The 16,691-nt window shown below is 43.7% G+C and overlaps 1 protein-coding gene across 5 annotated transcripts in view; it reads right to left on the minus strand.

The window, feature by feature from the left end:
• Nucleotides 1–14,481, minus strand: part of LOC105009559 — a 49,365-nt gene extending 34,884 nt beyond the window's left edge. The window contains exons 1-5 of one of the 5 annotated variants that reach the window (XM_034287764.1): nt 14,024–14,480; nt 4,084–4,103; nt 2,518–2,709; nt 2,225–2,424; nt 1,952–1,988 (exon numbers count right to left, since the gene is read on the minus strand). In XM_034287764.1, the coding sequence (XP_034143655.1) occupies nt 1,952–1,988; nt 2,225–2,424; nt 2,518–2,709; nt 4,084–4,096 (442 nt within the window). In that variant the 5' untranslated portion in view covers nt 4,097–4,103; nt 14,024–14,480. Of the gene's footprint in view, nt 1–1,951; nt 1,989–2,224; nt 2,425–2,517; nt 2,710–4,083; nt 4,104–4,280; nt 5,554–14,023 lie in introns of those variants that run through there. The other 4 variants (XM_034287761.1, XM_034287762.1, XM_034287763.1 and 1 more) reach the window with 4 other exon arrangements.
• Between the last annotated feature and the right edge of the window lie 2,210 nt (nt 14,482–16,691).

Raw genomic sequence — 16,691 nt, forward strand, 5'->3', positions numbered from 1 at the left:
ATTTCGCGGCTTTACGGCTTTACTTCCTGCTCGCTACTGCGCAGAACTACTGCGCAGTACTGGTCCCAAGATCGCTATCTGCGCAGACTTAAGTCCAAGATGTCAGCGCCATATCGGGACACTGGCGGCTTCAGTTCTCAACAATGTAAAAGAGCGAAGGGGCATCGTCCATTTTTTTTTACAGTCTATGGAATATATGTTATCATGTTATCCTGGGGTCCTTAGAGACTTTGTTATTCAGTCAGGTGAATAACACTGAAAATCTCAGTATCACTGCACCTGTCAGTGGGTGGGATATATTAGGCAGCAAGTGAATATTCTGTCCTCAAAGTTGATGTGTTAGAAGCAGGAAAAATGGGCAAGCGTAAGGATCTGAGTGACACGGTACAGTGATGATCAATGCCATTGTGCCATGCTCTCCCGGTTCCCGTCACTCCATGAACTCACTCCGGACTCATTGTCTTGTCTCCCATCATCACACACACCTTGTCCCAATTATGTCATCAGTATATGTTTAAGGGTTTCCCCTCTGCTCCCCTCACCTGTCGGTTATTGTTTCTACATGTCACTTGTCAGTGGTGAGTTTCATTTTGCTGAGTAACTTCAGCCATTGGCTTTCATTCAGTTGTTTTTGTATTCAGAGTTTGTTTATATTAAAAGTCTACATCGAATGCCATTCTGCATGCGCCTGGTTCCTCCTCTCCCCCACTACAACGTGACACAGAGTGACTTTGACAAGGGTGAAATTGTGATGGCTAGACGACTGGGTAAGAGTGTCCTTACCCAGTCTGCAGTGGTGAGTTCTTATCAAAAGTGTTCCAAGTAAGGATAAGCGGTGAACCAGCGACAGGGGCATGGTGCACGTGGACAGCGAAGGCTGGCCCGTGTGGTCCGATCCAACAGATGAGCTACTGTAGCTCAAATTGCTGAAAAAATGTATGCTGGTACTGATAGAAAGGTGTCAGAACACACAGTGCATTGCAGTTTGTTGTGTATGGGGCTGTGTAGCCGCACACCAGTCAGGGTGTCCATGCTGACCCCTGTCCACAGCCGAAAGCACCTACAATGGGCATGTAAGGATCTACTGCTAACTTTTTGGTGCCAGACACCACAGCACACCTTCAGGTCTAGTGGAAGCCATTCAGCGACAGGTTAGGGCTGTTTTGGCGGCAAAAGGGGGACCTACACAATATTAAGCAGGTGGTCATAATGTTATGGCTGATAGCTGTATACTGTAGGTCAATTTTAAAGTGCATAAGTCAACTGTCAGAAAGAGACTGCACAAACTTGGCCAACATGAGAGGTCAAGAAGGAAGATGTCTTTGCTCTTAAAAAAGTGAATCAAGACACAACTAATGTTTTCCAGACAAAACCTGGGTAAAGTCCAAAACAAAGGTAGAGTTGTTTGGCGAAACGAAACACTGCCTTCGAACAAAAGAACCTCATACCAACCATAAAGAATTTACTTTCTTGTCTAAGGGCCTGGCAAACTTGTCAACATTGAGTTAACCATGAGCGAAGCTATAACAGTGGCTCAAAATGAAGAAAATGGAGGGTTATGGAATTGCAGTGTAGAAGGCCTTGAGGGGGGTTGTGCATACCAAATAGTCCTCAAACATAATGGGACAAGTAGTGTAAAAAAGAGTGGGCAAAATATTTTCCCAGCTGATGTAAGAGACTAATAGACAGTTATAACATATGGTTACATTATGTTATTTCAAGAAAAGGGGGCAACACCAGCTATAGAAGCTAGGGGTGTACCTTTTTTAAAACTATGGGCTATGAAATTGCATTTTGAAGTAATTGATTGCAAAGTATATTCTTTGAAAATTACATATACAGATTACATATCCAACCATGTCAAAACATGAAAAAAAAGACCAGGGTTTGTACATATTTTTTCACATGACTGTGTTAATGTTGCAGGTAGTTTTGCTAATGATGGACTTACGATGATTGTTGCTGCAGAAGTTCAAATGAGACGGCGCCTAGAAATAAAAACAATCGGAAAACCAACAATGGCGTCAGAATTTTCAGTACATCCTGTTCACAGTGCACAGAACATGGGAGTCTCGCAAAATGGGATTTGTAAACTTAATCCAAGCTTTCAGAGAAACATCCCAATTCTGACATTGTTTTTCACAAACTGCTCTTTTGAGCAATTGACCGTCACTGAAAAAGATCTGATGTGATTGGTCAAAAGACCAATGTGGTGATTTAATACCTGAAAACATATAGTTCTCCAAATATCTTTGATTGCTGCATCGTTGCGATGACAGTCCAGTAATCCTCTCTGGCTCTCATGGAACAGACAGTCCACTGTGAGTATTACATTACTCCTGGTCACAATTCTTCCACTGTCGGGGACCATCTCTTCTTTATTGTATGTGTGATGCAGCACTACCAGAATGACATGTTTATCACCTGTAAGAAAGAAAACAGCACACGTCACCTATTTATGATGTAAATTATTAGTCTATTTTCCCATCTATTTTAGATCTTTCCTGACTAAAATACCTGGTATTTTCCTCAGTGCTTCTTCAATATCAGTCTCAGCACGTGAGACGATGGGGCAGACAGCCAAGACGTAATCACATTCCTCTACTGTGTTCACCTGAATACAGCCTCCTTTAATGACAAGACGCCTGGCCAAATCCACTTCTGCATCCAGGGTTCTGCCCCAACGATGCACATAAAATGTCACCATTCCTAAGGAGACACCGAAAGGAAATGTAGAGATATAAAACACTATCTAGAATTGTTTTATTTAATGTGTTCAAAAGGGAGAATTTACCATCCATTTAAGAAATGTCAATTCTGTGATATATCCAATTATTACTAAGGCATCATCTGTGTTACTCCCAGCCAGGTATTTTTGGGCCATGGAAACTCTTTTCCGGGCTGCCTAAGATGAAAAGGGATGCTCAGCTTCACAAATTAAAACGCTATCAGAAATTAGGTGAACATCTTCAATATAGTAGGGTGATCTCCTTAGGGCTGGAATGCACGTCATCTATGAAGAATGAAATTGCCCAAGGGGTTTCAGAAAAAAGGCGGAACAATCTAGTATCACTCTAGTGTCATTAGCTAGTACTTATGGACATATGATGATGGGCGTTTTCTTTCGTTAAGATGTCACTTGTGATTCATGTTTGACTAAAACTGCTTAACTATTGTCAAAACATATTGCTGCAACAATAATTATATAGAAAAGCTACTTTTAAAATGCTGAATAAGTTTGCAAAATTTGCATAGTTAATTTAGCTCCAAGAGAAATGTTTAGAATTACGTTATATTTGTATTAAATCCCGCCAAACACCAGTCTCAACATCTACAGTAAAGAGGCAACTCCGGCCTGCTGGCCTTCTAGGCAGAGTTGCAAAGAAAATCTCAGACTGGCCAATAAAAAGAAAAGATTAAGATGGTCAAAAGAACACAGAAACTGGACAGAGGAAGGTTAGAAAAAGGTATTATGGACAGACAATTCTAAATTTGAGGTATTCAAATCAAACAAAAAACTACATTTGTGAGACACAGACTAAATGAAAAGATGCTGGAGGAGTGCTTGACGCCATCTGTCAAGCATGGTGGAGGCAATGTGATGGTCTGAGGGGCGCATTGGTGGTGGTAAAGTGGAAGTGGAATTTCTACAGTGTAAAAGGGATCTTGAAGAAGAAAGGCTATCACTGCATTTTGCAAAGCCATGCCATACCCTGTAGATGGCGTTTTGGAGCCAATTTCCTTCTACAACGAGACAATGACCCAAAGCAGAGCTTTGGGAGGTGCTTCAAGATGCATGGGGTGAAATATCTTCAGATTACCTCAACAAACTGACAACTGGAATGCCAAAGGTCTCCAAAGTTGTAAATGGTGGATTCTTTGATGAAAGTATTGTTGGAAGGACACACTTATTATTTCAATGAAAAATTATTATTTCTAACCTTGTCAATAACTATATTTCCTATTCAGAATAATTTCATGAGTATTTTCAACAAGGACATTTCTAAGTGACCACAAACTTTTGAACGTTAGTGTATGCATGATTTAGAGAAGTGGTAGGCCTGCAACCGGTTATATACGTACCTGTACAATCCATTGTAGCTCTGCAAACAAGGAAAACATATTTATTAGTCAAACAACAAAGTAAAATACACATCTTCCTACCACATAACTTGAGTGTAAGACAGAATACGTAAAGATGGACAATCACATGTCAGTCTTTGTTTCCATCAGCACTGGTGTGTTATAAGGAGGCATGCTATTACCTCGTCTCTACTCACCAACACCTGTCAAGCTACTCAAATTTGAAGATAAAACCATTCTCAGAGGCAGAGCTTTAATGGGTGTGATGGCAGCTATAATGTGAAGGGCTTCCACAAATGGTTCATATTATTGAAAGAAAAAATCATAGGCAGAATAAAAATCTTGTGACGTAAGACCAGGGCTGTACTAAAGACCAAAGTATGTAGCTGAGGGTAGTTAAGAAATGTAGCTTTACCTCCAGATTTCAATGAAAGTAAGACGACTAAGCCTCCCAAAAAGTTGGGATGCTGCATAAAATATAAATAAAAACATCATGTAATAATCTGCAAATAACCCTATTTATAGTACAACAAATAAAGGGGACACACAAATCACACATCGGGAGCAAAATATATTAAAGATCAAAATCTTTACCGTACATTGTGTAATTTGTTGAGAACAAAATGACTTAACAATGCGGTCAACGGAAACCATAATCACCAACCGATAGAGGGCTGGATTTAAACTCATACCGAAAATGAAAGTAAACATGTGAAATCCCAGGCTGTTCCAACTTGTGTGAATTTCATCACGGCAACTCATAATGTGACTCAGTAGTGTGTATGGCCCCCACGTGCCTGTATGCACTACCAACAACATCTGGGCATGCTCCTGATTAGACTGCGGATGGTGTCTTGGGGGATCTCCTCTCAGACCTGGATCAGGGCATCAGTGAGCTCCAGGACAGTCTGATATAACTACACGTAGCTTCTCAAATAACAACTCCAACGCCATATATAAGATGTAAGGGACTTTCGTGAACAATGTTGCATTTACAGTCCAGGCAATTAATTAACGGGGAACTATAACTTGAATACATCAGCGTGTTATTCTCTACCTTCTTCTTGAAGCCATTTTGTTTCTCTTCTTGCAATGCATTATGTAGTTATAGTTTAATCATTACATACACATCTATCTTACTGTCCTTGTCCATGTATCAATACATCAAATGAATAATATGTAAACAAGTAAATAATATTTCCAATCAATAATTTAAATCAACTGTAACAATGAAAGTTACAACGCAGTCTGTGGCGCTACATGGCGGTGTCGGATAGTTTCAATGTTTTTTTGTCAAATGCACCGAACAACCTGCCCTATGTCACACATGTAACACAATGTCACTCATGGCACCTGACAACTACGTAGTGAGAGTTAAGTAGAAGAATATTTGAGCAAAATTATAGCTAGACAGAAAATAATAATACATTTGAGCAACAATATATAACACTGTACAATGACAGCAAAAGTACTGTAAACTAGCAGCAATCTACGTAGTATTATTGATATAACTGCAATCTGGGTCGTATTAAAACATTTTGATATGGCAAAAATGGCAGTAATATACATAGCAGTGTAAACTAGCAGCAAATAGTAGAGTTATTGAATATTATAGATACATATGAAGAGCATCAGAGCCCCTCCAAGAACTGCCACCTTAACGTGGTGGAGGGGTTTGTGTACCCGAGTGACCCTAGGAGCTATGTTGTCTGGGGCTATATGCCCCTGGTAGGGTCTCCCAAGGCAAACAGGTCTTAGGCGACGGGTCAGACTAAGAGCGGTTCAAAACCCCCTTAATGATGAATCAAATTTTGAGTACCGTGACGTCGCCCGGTATGGCGCAGCCGGGGCCCCACCCTGGAGCCAGGCCCGGGGTTGGGGCTCGTATGCGAGCGCCTGGTGGCCGGGCCTTCCCCCATGGGGCCCGGCCGGGCTCAGCCCGAACGGGCGACGTGGGGCCGCCCTCCCGTGGGCTCACCACCCACAAGAGGGACCATAAGGGGCCGGTGCGAAGAGGATCGGGCGGCAGTCGAAGGCAGGGGCCTAGACAACCCGATCTCTGGACACGGAAACTGGCTCTAGGGACGTGGAATGTAACCTCGATGGCGGGGAAGGAGCCTGAGTTAGTGCGTGAGGTTGAGAGGTTCCGATTAGAGGTAGTCGGGATCACCTCTACGCACGGCTTGGGCTCTGGAACCACACTCCTTGAGAGAGGATGGACTCTTCACCACTCTGGAGTTGCCCATGGTGAGAGGCGGCGGGCTGGTGTGGGTTTGCTTATAGCTCCCCAGCTCTGCCGTCATGTGTTGGAGTTTACCCCGGTGAACAAGAGGGTCGTTTCCTTGCGCCTACAGGTCGGGGATAGGTCTCTCACTGTTGTTTGTGCCTACGGGCCGAACGGCAGTGCAGACTACCCGACCTTCTTGGAGTCTCTGGGAGGGGTGCTGGAAAGTGCTCCGACTGGGGACTCTATTGTTCTACTGGGGGACTTCAACGCCCACGTGGGCAACGACAGTGACACCTGGAGGGGCGTGATTGGGAGGAACGGCCCCCCTGATCTGAACCCGAGTGGTGTTCAGTTATTGGACTTCTGTGCTAGTCACAGTTTGTCCATAACGAACACCATGTTCAAGCATAAGGGTGTCCATCAGTGCACGTGGCACCAGGACACCCTAGGGCGCAGGTCGATGATCGACTTTGTTGTCGTCTCATCTGACCTGCGGCCGTATGTCTTGGACACTCGGGTGAAGAGAGGGGCGGAGCTGTCAACTGATCACCACCTGGTGGTGAGTTGGATCCGATGGCGGGGGAGGAAGCTGGACAGACTCGGCAGGCCCAAGCGTACTGTAAGGGTCTGCTGGGAACGTCTGGCCGAGTCTCCTGTCAGAGAGATCTTTAACTCCCACCTCCGGCAGAGCTTCGACTGGATCCCGAGGGAGGTTGGAGATATTGAGTCCGAGTGGACCATGTTCTCCACCGCCATTGTCGAAGCGGCCGCTCGGAGCTGTGGCCGTAAGGTCTCCGGTGCCTGTCGAGGCGGCAATCCCCGAACCCGGTGGTGGACACCGGAAGTAAGGGATGCCGTCAAGCTGAAGAAGGAGTCCTATCAGGCCTGGTTGGCTTGTGGGACTCCTGACACAGCTGACGGGTACCGACAGGCCAAGCGGGCTGCAGCCCGGGTGGTTGTGGAGGCAAAAACTCGGGCCTGGGAGGAGTTCGGTGAGGCCATGGAGAAGGACTATCGGCTGGCCTCGAAGGGATTCTGGCAAACCATCCGGCGCCTCAGGAGAGGGAAACAGTGCCCTACCAACGCTGTTTACAGTAGAGGTGGGCAGCTGTTGACCTTAACTGAGGATGTCGTCGGGCGGTGGAAGGAGTACTTCGAGGATCTCCTCAATCCCGCTGACACGTCTTCCATTGAGGAAGCAGAGGATGAGGGCTCAGAGGTGGACTCGTCCATCACCCGGGCTGAAGTCACAGAGGTAGTCAAGAAAATCCTCGGTGGCAAGGCACCGGGGGTGGATGAGATCCGCCCTGAGTACCTCAAGTCTCTGGATGTTGTGGGGCTGTCTTGGTTGACACGCCTGTGCAACATTGCGTGGCGCTCGGGGACAGTGCCTCTGGGATGGCAGACCGGGGTGGTGGTCCCTCTTTTTAAGTAGGGGGACCGGAGGGTGTGTTCCAACTATAGGGGGATCACACTTCTCAGCCTCCCCGGGAAAGTCTATGCCAGGGTTCTGGAGAGGAGAATACGGCCGATAGTAGAACCTCGGATTCAGGAGGAACAGTGTGGTTTTCGTCCGGGCCGTGGAACACTAGACCAGCTCTATACCCTCTACGGGGTGTTGGAGGGTTCATGGGAGTTTGCCCAACCAATCCACATGTGTTTTGTGGATTTGGAGAAGGCATTCGACTGTGTCTCTCGCGGCATCTTGTGGAGGGTGCTTGGGGAATATGGGGTCCTGGGTCCTTTGCTAAGGGCTATCAGGTCCATGTACAACCGAAGCAGGAGCTTGGTCCGCATTGCTGGCAGTAAGTCAGACTTGTTCCCAGTGCATGTTGGACTCCGGCAGGGCTGCCCTTTGTCACCGGTTCTGTTCGTAATTTTTATGGACAGAATTTCTAGGCGCAGCCAGGGGCTGGAGGGTGTCAGGTTTGGGGACCACACAATTTCATCTCTGCTCTTTGCAGATGATGTTGTCGTGTTGGCCCCTTCTAACCAGGACCTTCAGCATGCACTGGGACGGTTTGCAGCCGAGTGTGAAGCGGTGGGGATGAAAATCAGTACCTCCAAATCCGAGGCCATGGTCCTCAGTCGGAAAAGGGTGGCTTGCCCACTTCAGGTTGGTGGAGAGTGCCTGCCTCAAGTGGAGGAGTTTAAGTATCTAGGGGTCTTGTTCACGAGTGAGGGAAGGATGGAACGGGAGATGACAGACGGATCGGTGCAGCTTCTGCAGTAATGCAGTCGATGTATCGGTCTGTCGTGGTGAAGAAAGAGCTGAGCCGCAAGGCGAAGCTCTCGATTTACCAGTCAATCTACGTTCCTACTCTCACCTATGGTCATGAGCTTTGGGTCATGACCGAAAGGACAAGATCCCGGATACAGGCGGCCGAAATTAGCTTTCTCCGCAGGGTGGCCGGGCGATCCCTTAGAGATAGGGTGAGAAGCTCGGCCACCCGGGAGGAGCCCAGAGTAGAGCCGCTGCTCCTCCACATCGAGATGGCTTGGGCATCTGTTTCCTGAGAAGGTGTTCCGGTCCCGTCCCACCAGGAGGAGACCCCGGGGAAGACCTAGGACACACTGGAGGGACTATGTCTCCCGGCTGGCCTGGGAACGCCTCTGTGTCCCCCCGGAAGAGCTAGAGGAAGTGTCTGGGGAGAGGGAAGTCTGGGCATCCCTGCTTAGACTGCTGCCCCCGCGACCCGGCCCCGGATAAGCGGAAGAAAATGGATGGATGGATATGAAGAGCAATAACTGCATTAAGCTTATGAATGGTTCAGCTACATAGTGAGAATTTACGAAGAAAAATGTACACCCAGCAAAAATATAGCATGAGGATAATGCAATAATATACATAACACTGTAAATTAGCAGCAATGCTGGTAGTAGTACTGAATATTAGGGGTCGACCGATTGTACGACTGGCTGATAATTGGATGCGATATTCATACTTTTTTACAATAATTGGAATCGTTCTTTTGTCTGATGTAACTGCTGATAAAAGACTGAATTAACATGCGCTTCTCTGGCCAATCAACATTGTATGTCATATTTGTGAGAAAGACGTGGGAAAGAAGAATGCAGAAAGATGCAAGGCTGAGACGAGAGGTAAGAATGCTGACGTTGCTTTCACAATTCTCTAAACTGACGTTCCAACAAACATCAGCCTCATAATTATCTTTTTCTATGATGACAATACCCAGTTTATTTTTTGTGGACTAAGCCTACTCCACCGAAAATGCCTGAACTGGTGTAGCCTATAGCAGAAAAACAAACTTTGGAAAGCGATTTTTCCGGACACAACTAATAGAGCAAACATAACAAATCAGCCACATATGATATTTGTTGCAGTGAAAGATAGCTAACCCTAACGTTTGAGTTTATTTATGCAGTGCTATTTTTGTGTAACAACGTCAGTGCTAATGCGACTAGATAGCTAGCGTTCATATGGTAACAATTTATATATAATTAATATAACAGAGTACTCGCATGTATTTGTTTTTTATGTTTTTTACATGATGGTGGTTAGGTTTAGCAGAAGTAATGTCAACTTTGCTAACGTTCAGGATTTCAGCTCTGTTGTCAGGAAATTCTTTAAGTTAAATAATGTATGAATAAATAAATATGGCTATGAAATAAATCCTGAAATAAAGAAATTTAGAAATAAATATATAAATGAGTGAATACATAAATAGGTTTTGTTTCAAAATTATGTTTTTCAAAGGACTCATTTTCATTCTTCAAGTGACTTGTATTTCATAATGACACATTTATTTCATAATGACACATTTCTATTTGATATATTTAAATTAGTGGGCCGTGGTTATCTCACAGTTTCAGACTAAAGCAACAGCAGCACTGAATCACTGAATCAGCCTGTCTTGCACTCCATTTGATTCAGGTATGAGCTTTAGGTAAAGTTGCTTTGTAAACATTATTACTTTTTTATTATATGTATGATAGCTATCTAGATGTATGTTGTATGTAAACCAATTATCATGCTGACACTGGACACGAGTGATGGCAAAATGTTAGATACAGTAGTACACAGTAGTGTTAGATACTACTTGTGTGTTGTTAGCAATTGTTTTTACTAAATAACAGTACTGTAACCTCATGTTTGCTAAGTTAGTCTCATACCTAATTGTTAGTAATAAAAAATGCTACCAGTAATGTGTACCTTGATATAGCCTAAATTGACTAATTTGCCTTGATTCTTAGCCAATTGGTTTAATTTCTGACTAGTTTACAGATGTATTTCTGTATTTTTATGTTCACCACTACTAGTGGCACTAGGATATAGATGTACCAGGATAAGTGAAGAAAAAGCGGTTTCCACTAACTGTAGCTGCTCCATAGGCACCATTGGAGGTGTGACAGGCAATAATGTTCAGCATGGCAGGTAACCACCAACCCTTCTGTATAAGGAATGGAGGCTTACGGTGTAAGCTTAGTTTACACAAAATGTATGTCCTGCTTTTATTATGAATGTTGCTTTGTGGGAGAGATCAGACAAGACTCCAATTTCTTTTACTACAGGTGTGTTTGTCAGGCAGTAAGAAAGGGCATTGACTTGGATTCTCCTTTACCTATAACTGTAGAATATATGATTAGTTGAATATTTGTGAGAATGTCAAACATGGCAAACTGAAGAAGTGCTGTCTATGGAAGTTCTCTGCATCCCACTGCTGGGTTTTGCCTCTGAAGCTAAGCAAGGTCGGGCCTGGTCGGTCATGGGACTAAAGATTACATGTTGGTTAAGTGTCCTGCACAGGGTGCTGTGATTTGGATTGGATGGTAAATGGGTGTCCAGACTTTGTGGTCTCCATAGGTCCCATGTCACTGTAAGAGAAGGGATGTTTACTGGTGTGATGGCAAAATGTCATATCATAACACCATGGGTACCTAACCATCCCCAGCTTCGAAATTGTTTGATCTTTCTCCTGTAACTACTTCCCAGGTTGATTCTCTAAATTAGAATGTTCTCAGGCAACTTACGTGGTAAAATAGGCTATCAAAGCATATTTAATTCACCTGTCTAAATTTCTCTATTTCTCTTTACTGTTTCTGTCCATCTCAACAGTCTCAATTGTCTTATCTTGTTGTTTTTCAGATCTTTGACGTTGCCTACCAAAGGACAGACAAGGCCCATTGCAACGGTACTGGGACTTAAAGATGTTAACAAAACAATATCTCCACTCACATCCACTACATAAGTATTTGATCACCTACCAACCAGTAAGAATTCCGGCTCTCACAGACCTGTTAGTTTTTCTTAAAGAAGACCTCCTGTTCTCCACTCATTACCTGTGTTAACTGCACCTGTTTGAACTTGTTAACACCTGTCCACACACTCAATCAAACAGACTCCAACCTCTCCACAATGGCCAAGACCAGAGAGCTGTGTAAGGACATCAGGGATTCAATTGTAGGCCTGCACAAGGCTGGGATGGGCTACAGGACAATAGGCAAGCAGCTTGGTGAGAAGGCAACAACTGTTGGCGCAATTATCAGAAAATGGAAGAAGTTCAAGATGACGGTCAATCTCCCTCGGTCTGGAGCTCCATGCAAGATCTCACCTCGTGGGGCATCAATGATCATGAGGAAGGTGAGGGATCATCCCAGAACTACACGGCAGGACCTGGTCAATTACAGCGAAAACCATTAGTAACACACTATGCCATCATGGATAAAATCCTGCCACGCACGCAAGGTCTCCCTGCTCAAGCCAGCGCATGTCCAGGCCCATCTGAAGTTTGCCAATGACCATCTGGATGATCCAGAGGAGGAATGGGAGAAGGTCATGTGGTCTGATGAGACAAAAATAGAGCTTTTTGGTCTAAACTCCACTCGCCGTGTTTGGAGGAAGAAGAAGGATGAGTACAATCCCAAGAATACCATCCCAACTGTGAAGCATGGAGGTGGAAACATCATTCTTTGGGGATGCTTTTCTGCAAAGGGGACAGGATGATTGCACCGTATTTAGGGGAGGGGTCATGTATGGCGAGATCTTGGCCAACAACCTCCTTCCCTCAGTAAGAGCATTGAAGATGGGTCGTGGCTGGGTATTTCAGAATGACAACGACCCAAAACACACAGCCAGGGCAACTAAGTAGTGGCTCCGTAAGAAGCATCTCAAGGTCCTGGAGTGGCCTAACCAGTCTCCAGACCTGAACCCAATAGAAAATCTTTGGAGGGAGCTGAAAGTCTGTATTGCCCAGCAACAGCCCCGAAACCTGAAGGATCTGGGGAAGGTCTGTATGGAGGTTTCTGTACCAAATATTAAGTTCTGCTTTTCTGATGTAGCCTACTGTCCTTTCCATCCGCCAGAAATGTTCGCTCCCTTCCCGTTATATTCAAATTCAGTGATTCAGTGCAGCAGTTGCCCCATTAATTTGAATATACCAAATGGAAATGTGTCATTATGTAATACAAGAAACTTGAAATAAATAAATGTAGTCCTCTGAAAAACAATTTTGAAATTAAAACCTATTTATTTATATATTGACTCGTTTATATATTTCTATTCATATATTTATTGCCTCATTTCTTTATTTCAGGATTTATTGCATAGCCATATTTATTTATATAATATTGACTTAAATGGCATTCCATAGTAGCTAACGTTGCTTAATTAGCTAGTGTAACTTTAACAAACGTATTTCTTTACCGTTAATTTGGTAACCTGACTAGCAAAACACTTGACATAACCTTAATTCTTGCACAAAGTACATTTCTGTGTATGTGTAAATGTAGTAGCAAATAAGGGTGATTTGTATTCTGCATACTGCGTAGCCATTTCAAGTCTTCTTTCACTTTCATTTTGACTATACTATGACTGACACCTCTGAGACTCGATATCTCCCTAACACTGCCCAGCTTATTGGCTCCCCTCCTGATCTGCAGGAAATTGAATGTGAAGCTGTTCAGTTCTACATCCACATAATGAAATGTTGAAAGCCATTTTATATTATGGTAACCCCTTTTTCATATCTGATTGCAGGACATCCTTTGTCCTGATATGTTCACATTGTGATTGTAGTCCCACTTTAAAACAGCTTTTAAAACAGTGAAGAGACATATTGCTCAGATTTTTTCTGTCCACCTTCTAAGGTCGTGAGTGATCCTCTGTCTGGATATCTTACAACGGTTGACAGATCTGGATGCAAAATCATGTATAATTTACAGATGCCTTTATTCAAAGCAACACACAAGAGCATTTAGGGTTGGATGCTTTGCTGAAAACCACAACAGATTTTGTTACACCTTGCCAGCTCTGGGATTTGAACCAATTACATTTATGTTATCAGCCTAACTCACTTACCAATAAATAATCTAACCAATAAAATAACCAATGAAATCACTGACGTGTTTTTTTAAATAGTAGTCCTACCAGTTCAACAACTCGCATACACAGAAAGAGCATGGAATATGTTCAAAAGGAATACACAGCTAAAATGAATTTATAAAATAATGTAAAGACTCATGTCTGGAAATGGTAGACAAGATCAGGAGGAAGGAAGCGAGTTTGCACCAGATATGAACTTAGCCCATGTCCAAACCATGTAGTCAGTCCTAAACACACACTCAGGCACACATACAGAAACAAACACACTCTTTAATTGAAAATTTCAAAAATTCTAATGTTTATGCCATGCATTAATTCCGTGTGTCTATCCAAGCTTAGACAGCATTAATAAAGAAAGGTAATTTACTCACCCAACGATGACTGACCGCTTATGAAATTTTTTGAGGTGATCTGCTCAACCTATTTACAATCTGGTAACTAAGATTTCCGGCAAAAGTGAAAGTGCCTCCGACTCTGCAGTAAACGAGTATGCATCGTTAGGATATGATATCACATGGTTTTCATTGCAGCCTAAGATGTGCATGCTCCTTATCTACAGAAACCAAACATGCACGGTGAATTCTATAACTTTTTTTTATTGCTGTAGCCTAATTCATTTGCTTGTGATATTATTTTCTCTAGACTGAATAATTTGGTAATTGTTGAAAAAAATAAACAAGGTTAATTCGGTATAAAGCTACTTGAAACCAACTCCGGGTTGACTGACTCTGAGCTGTTTCAGAACAGAGGAGTATACTACGAAGCGAGGTAACTGGCTTATCCAGGTATCTTCAGGAGTAACTTGGTGACGTCGGATGTAACTTCTCGATTAACAAGTACTACGAAAGGTACTACGCAAAGCACGGCACACTGCTCAACATGAGCGCATTACTCCGGCGAATGGCATTGGAGACGTCTGGCCCTAGAGGCCGGCAAAGATACCGAATTCCATCAAATGAGAATCAATATCATTATTCCGACTGTCGTTTTCAAATTGCGGGAGGCATTTAATGGCGACATTGCGGTCAGTCTGCACATAACCAAAGCACATCGCAAGGGAGCGTCAACAAAGTGCATCATCAACATTTTCAAATCTCAACTATTCTGACTAAATCACCTGTAAACCTCAAACCAAATTTAAACTGTTCAGGAAGAAATGGAAATGTCTTTATGGAGTGCTAAACCTTTTTATGGATAATCCATCCATCCATCCATCCATCTTCTTCCGCTTATCCGGGGCAGGGATGCCCAGACTTCCCTCTCCCCAGACACTTCCTCTAGCTCTTCCGGGGGACACCGAGGCGTTCCCAGGCCAGCCGGGAGACATAGTCCCTCCAGCGTGTCCTAGGTCTTCCCCGGGGTCTCCTCCCGGTGGGACGGGACCGGAAACACCTTCCCAGGAAGGCGTTCCGGAGGCATCCGAAAAAGATGCCCACCTCAGCTGACCCCTCAGCTGACCCCTCTCGATGTGGTGGAGCAGCGGCTCTACTCTGAGCTCCTCCCGGGTGACCGAGCTTCTCACCCTATCTCTAAGGGATCGCCCAGCCACCCTGCGGAGAAAGCTCATTTCGGCCACCTGTATCCGGGATCTTGTCCTTTCGGACATGATCATAGGTGAGAGTAGGAACGTAGATTGACTGGTAAATCGAGAGCTTCGCCTTGCGGCTCAGCTCTTTCTTCACCACGACAGACCGATACATCGACTGCATTACTGCAGAAGCTGCACCGATCCGTCTGTCAATCTCCCGTTCCATCCTTCCCTCACTCGTGAACAAGACCCCTAGATACTTGAACTCCTCCACTTGAGGCAGGCACTCTCCACCAACCTGAAGTGGGCAAGCCACCCTTTATGGATAATATAGATATCAATATATTTTCTATGAACACATAAAAACACAATGTGCAGATTAGAATTTCAATAGCTCCCTTATCACATGACCTTCAAAGCACTGTTATAATCTTCAGAGATGGCTCATTCATTGCACAACCTTTGGTTTCCCAGTTAAGCACTTACACAATTTTAGGGAAGCATTTGAAAATTCTAAATTTCAATAGCTCTCTCAACATGAGACTGAGACATAATTTTGATGCTAGATTATTCCCTACATAGAGCAGCATGTTGCACACCCTTTAGTATTCCCAAAATATGATCACGATTTTTTTTTAAATGCACTATATGACAAAAGTGCTTGTAAATTCAATAGCTCCCTGATCACATGGCCTAGATCAGAGGTGTCAAACCGGTTCCACGGAGGGCCGAGTGTCTGCAGGTTTTTGCTCTCTCCTTGTACTTGATTGGTTAATTAGGTCACTGATTGGTTAGTTTCTACCCCCACCTGGTTGTGTAGGTATGAACTAGGAACCAATTTATAGGAAAAACCAAAAACCTGCAGACACTCGGCCCTTTGTGGAACCGGTTTGACACCTGTGGCCTAGATGCTTCAAATACATCTTACAATCTTCAAAGGGAAGGGTCAAATATTGCACAGCCTTTGGTTTCCCAGTTAAGCACCTACAACATTTTAGAGAAGCATTTGAAATTTCAAAATTCCAATAGCTTTCTCAACATGAGACTGAGACATTTTTGATGTTAGATTATTCCCTACATACGGAATGTTGCACACCCTTTAGTTTTCCAAAAGTCTGTGCTCACACATTGCATAGCCTTTGGTTTCCCAGTTAAGCACCTACAACATTTTAGGGAAGCATTTCGGAATCGATAAAACGAGACCTGTGCAGTGTTGTCCAACCTTTCATAACGAGACTAACCCAGGGTTTGTTGCTTAAATTGTTTGCGAGCTATTGAGCTTTGAATGTCTGAATATTTGTCAAATATCGAACATAAAACTATCTTTACCATGGTGCCGATTTTCACTGTTGACTGGACATCTTTTAACTGGACATCTTTTACTGGACATCTTTGAACATGCCATTTAAGATTTATTTTGTCATGCATTAACATCACGCCAAATTTGAATATTTAGCTACACACCATTAAGCATTGTGTTAAACAGACTAACATTTCTTATGAAGTTTACT

Source organism: Esox lucius, chromosome 18 (genome assembly GCF_011004845.1).
Source record: "Esox lucius isolate fEsoLuc1 chromosome 18, fEsoLuc1.pri, whole genome shotgun sequence".
Classification (NCBI taxonomy): domain Eukaryota; kingdom Metazoa; phylum Chordata; class Actinopteri; order Esociformes; family Esocidae; genus Esox; species Esox lucius.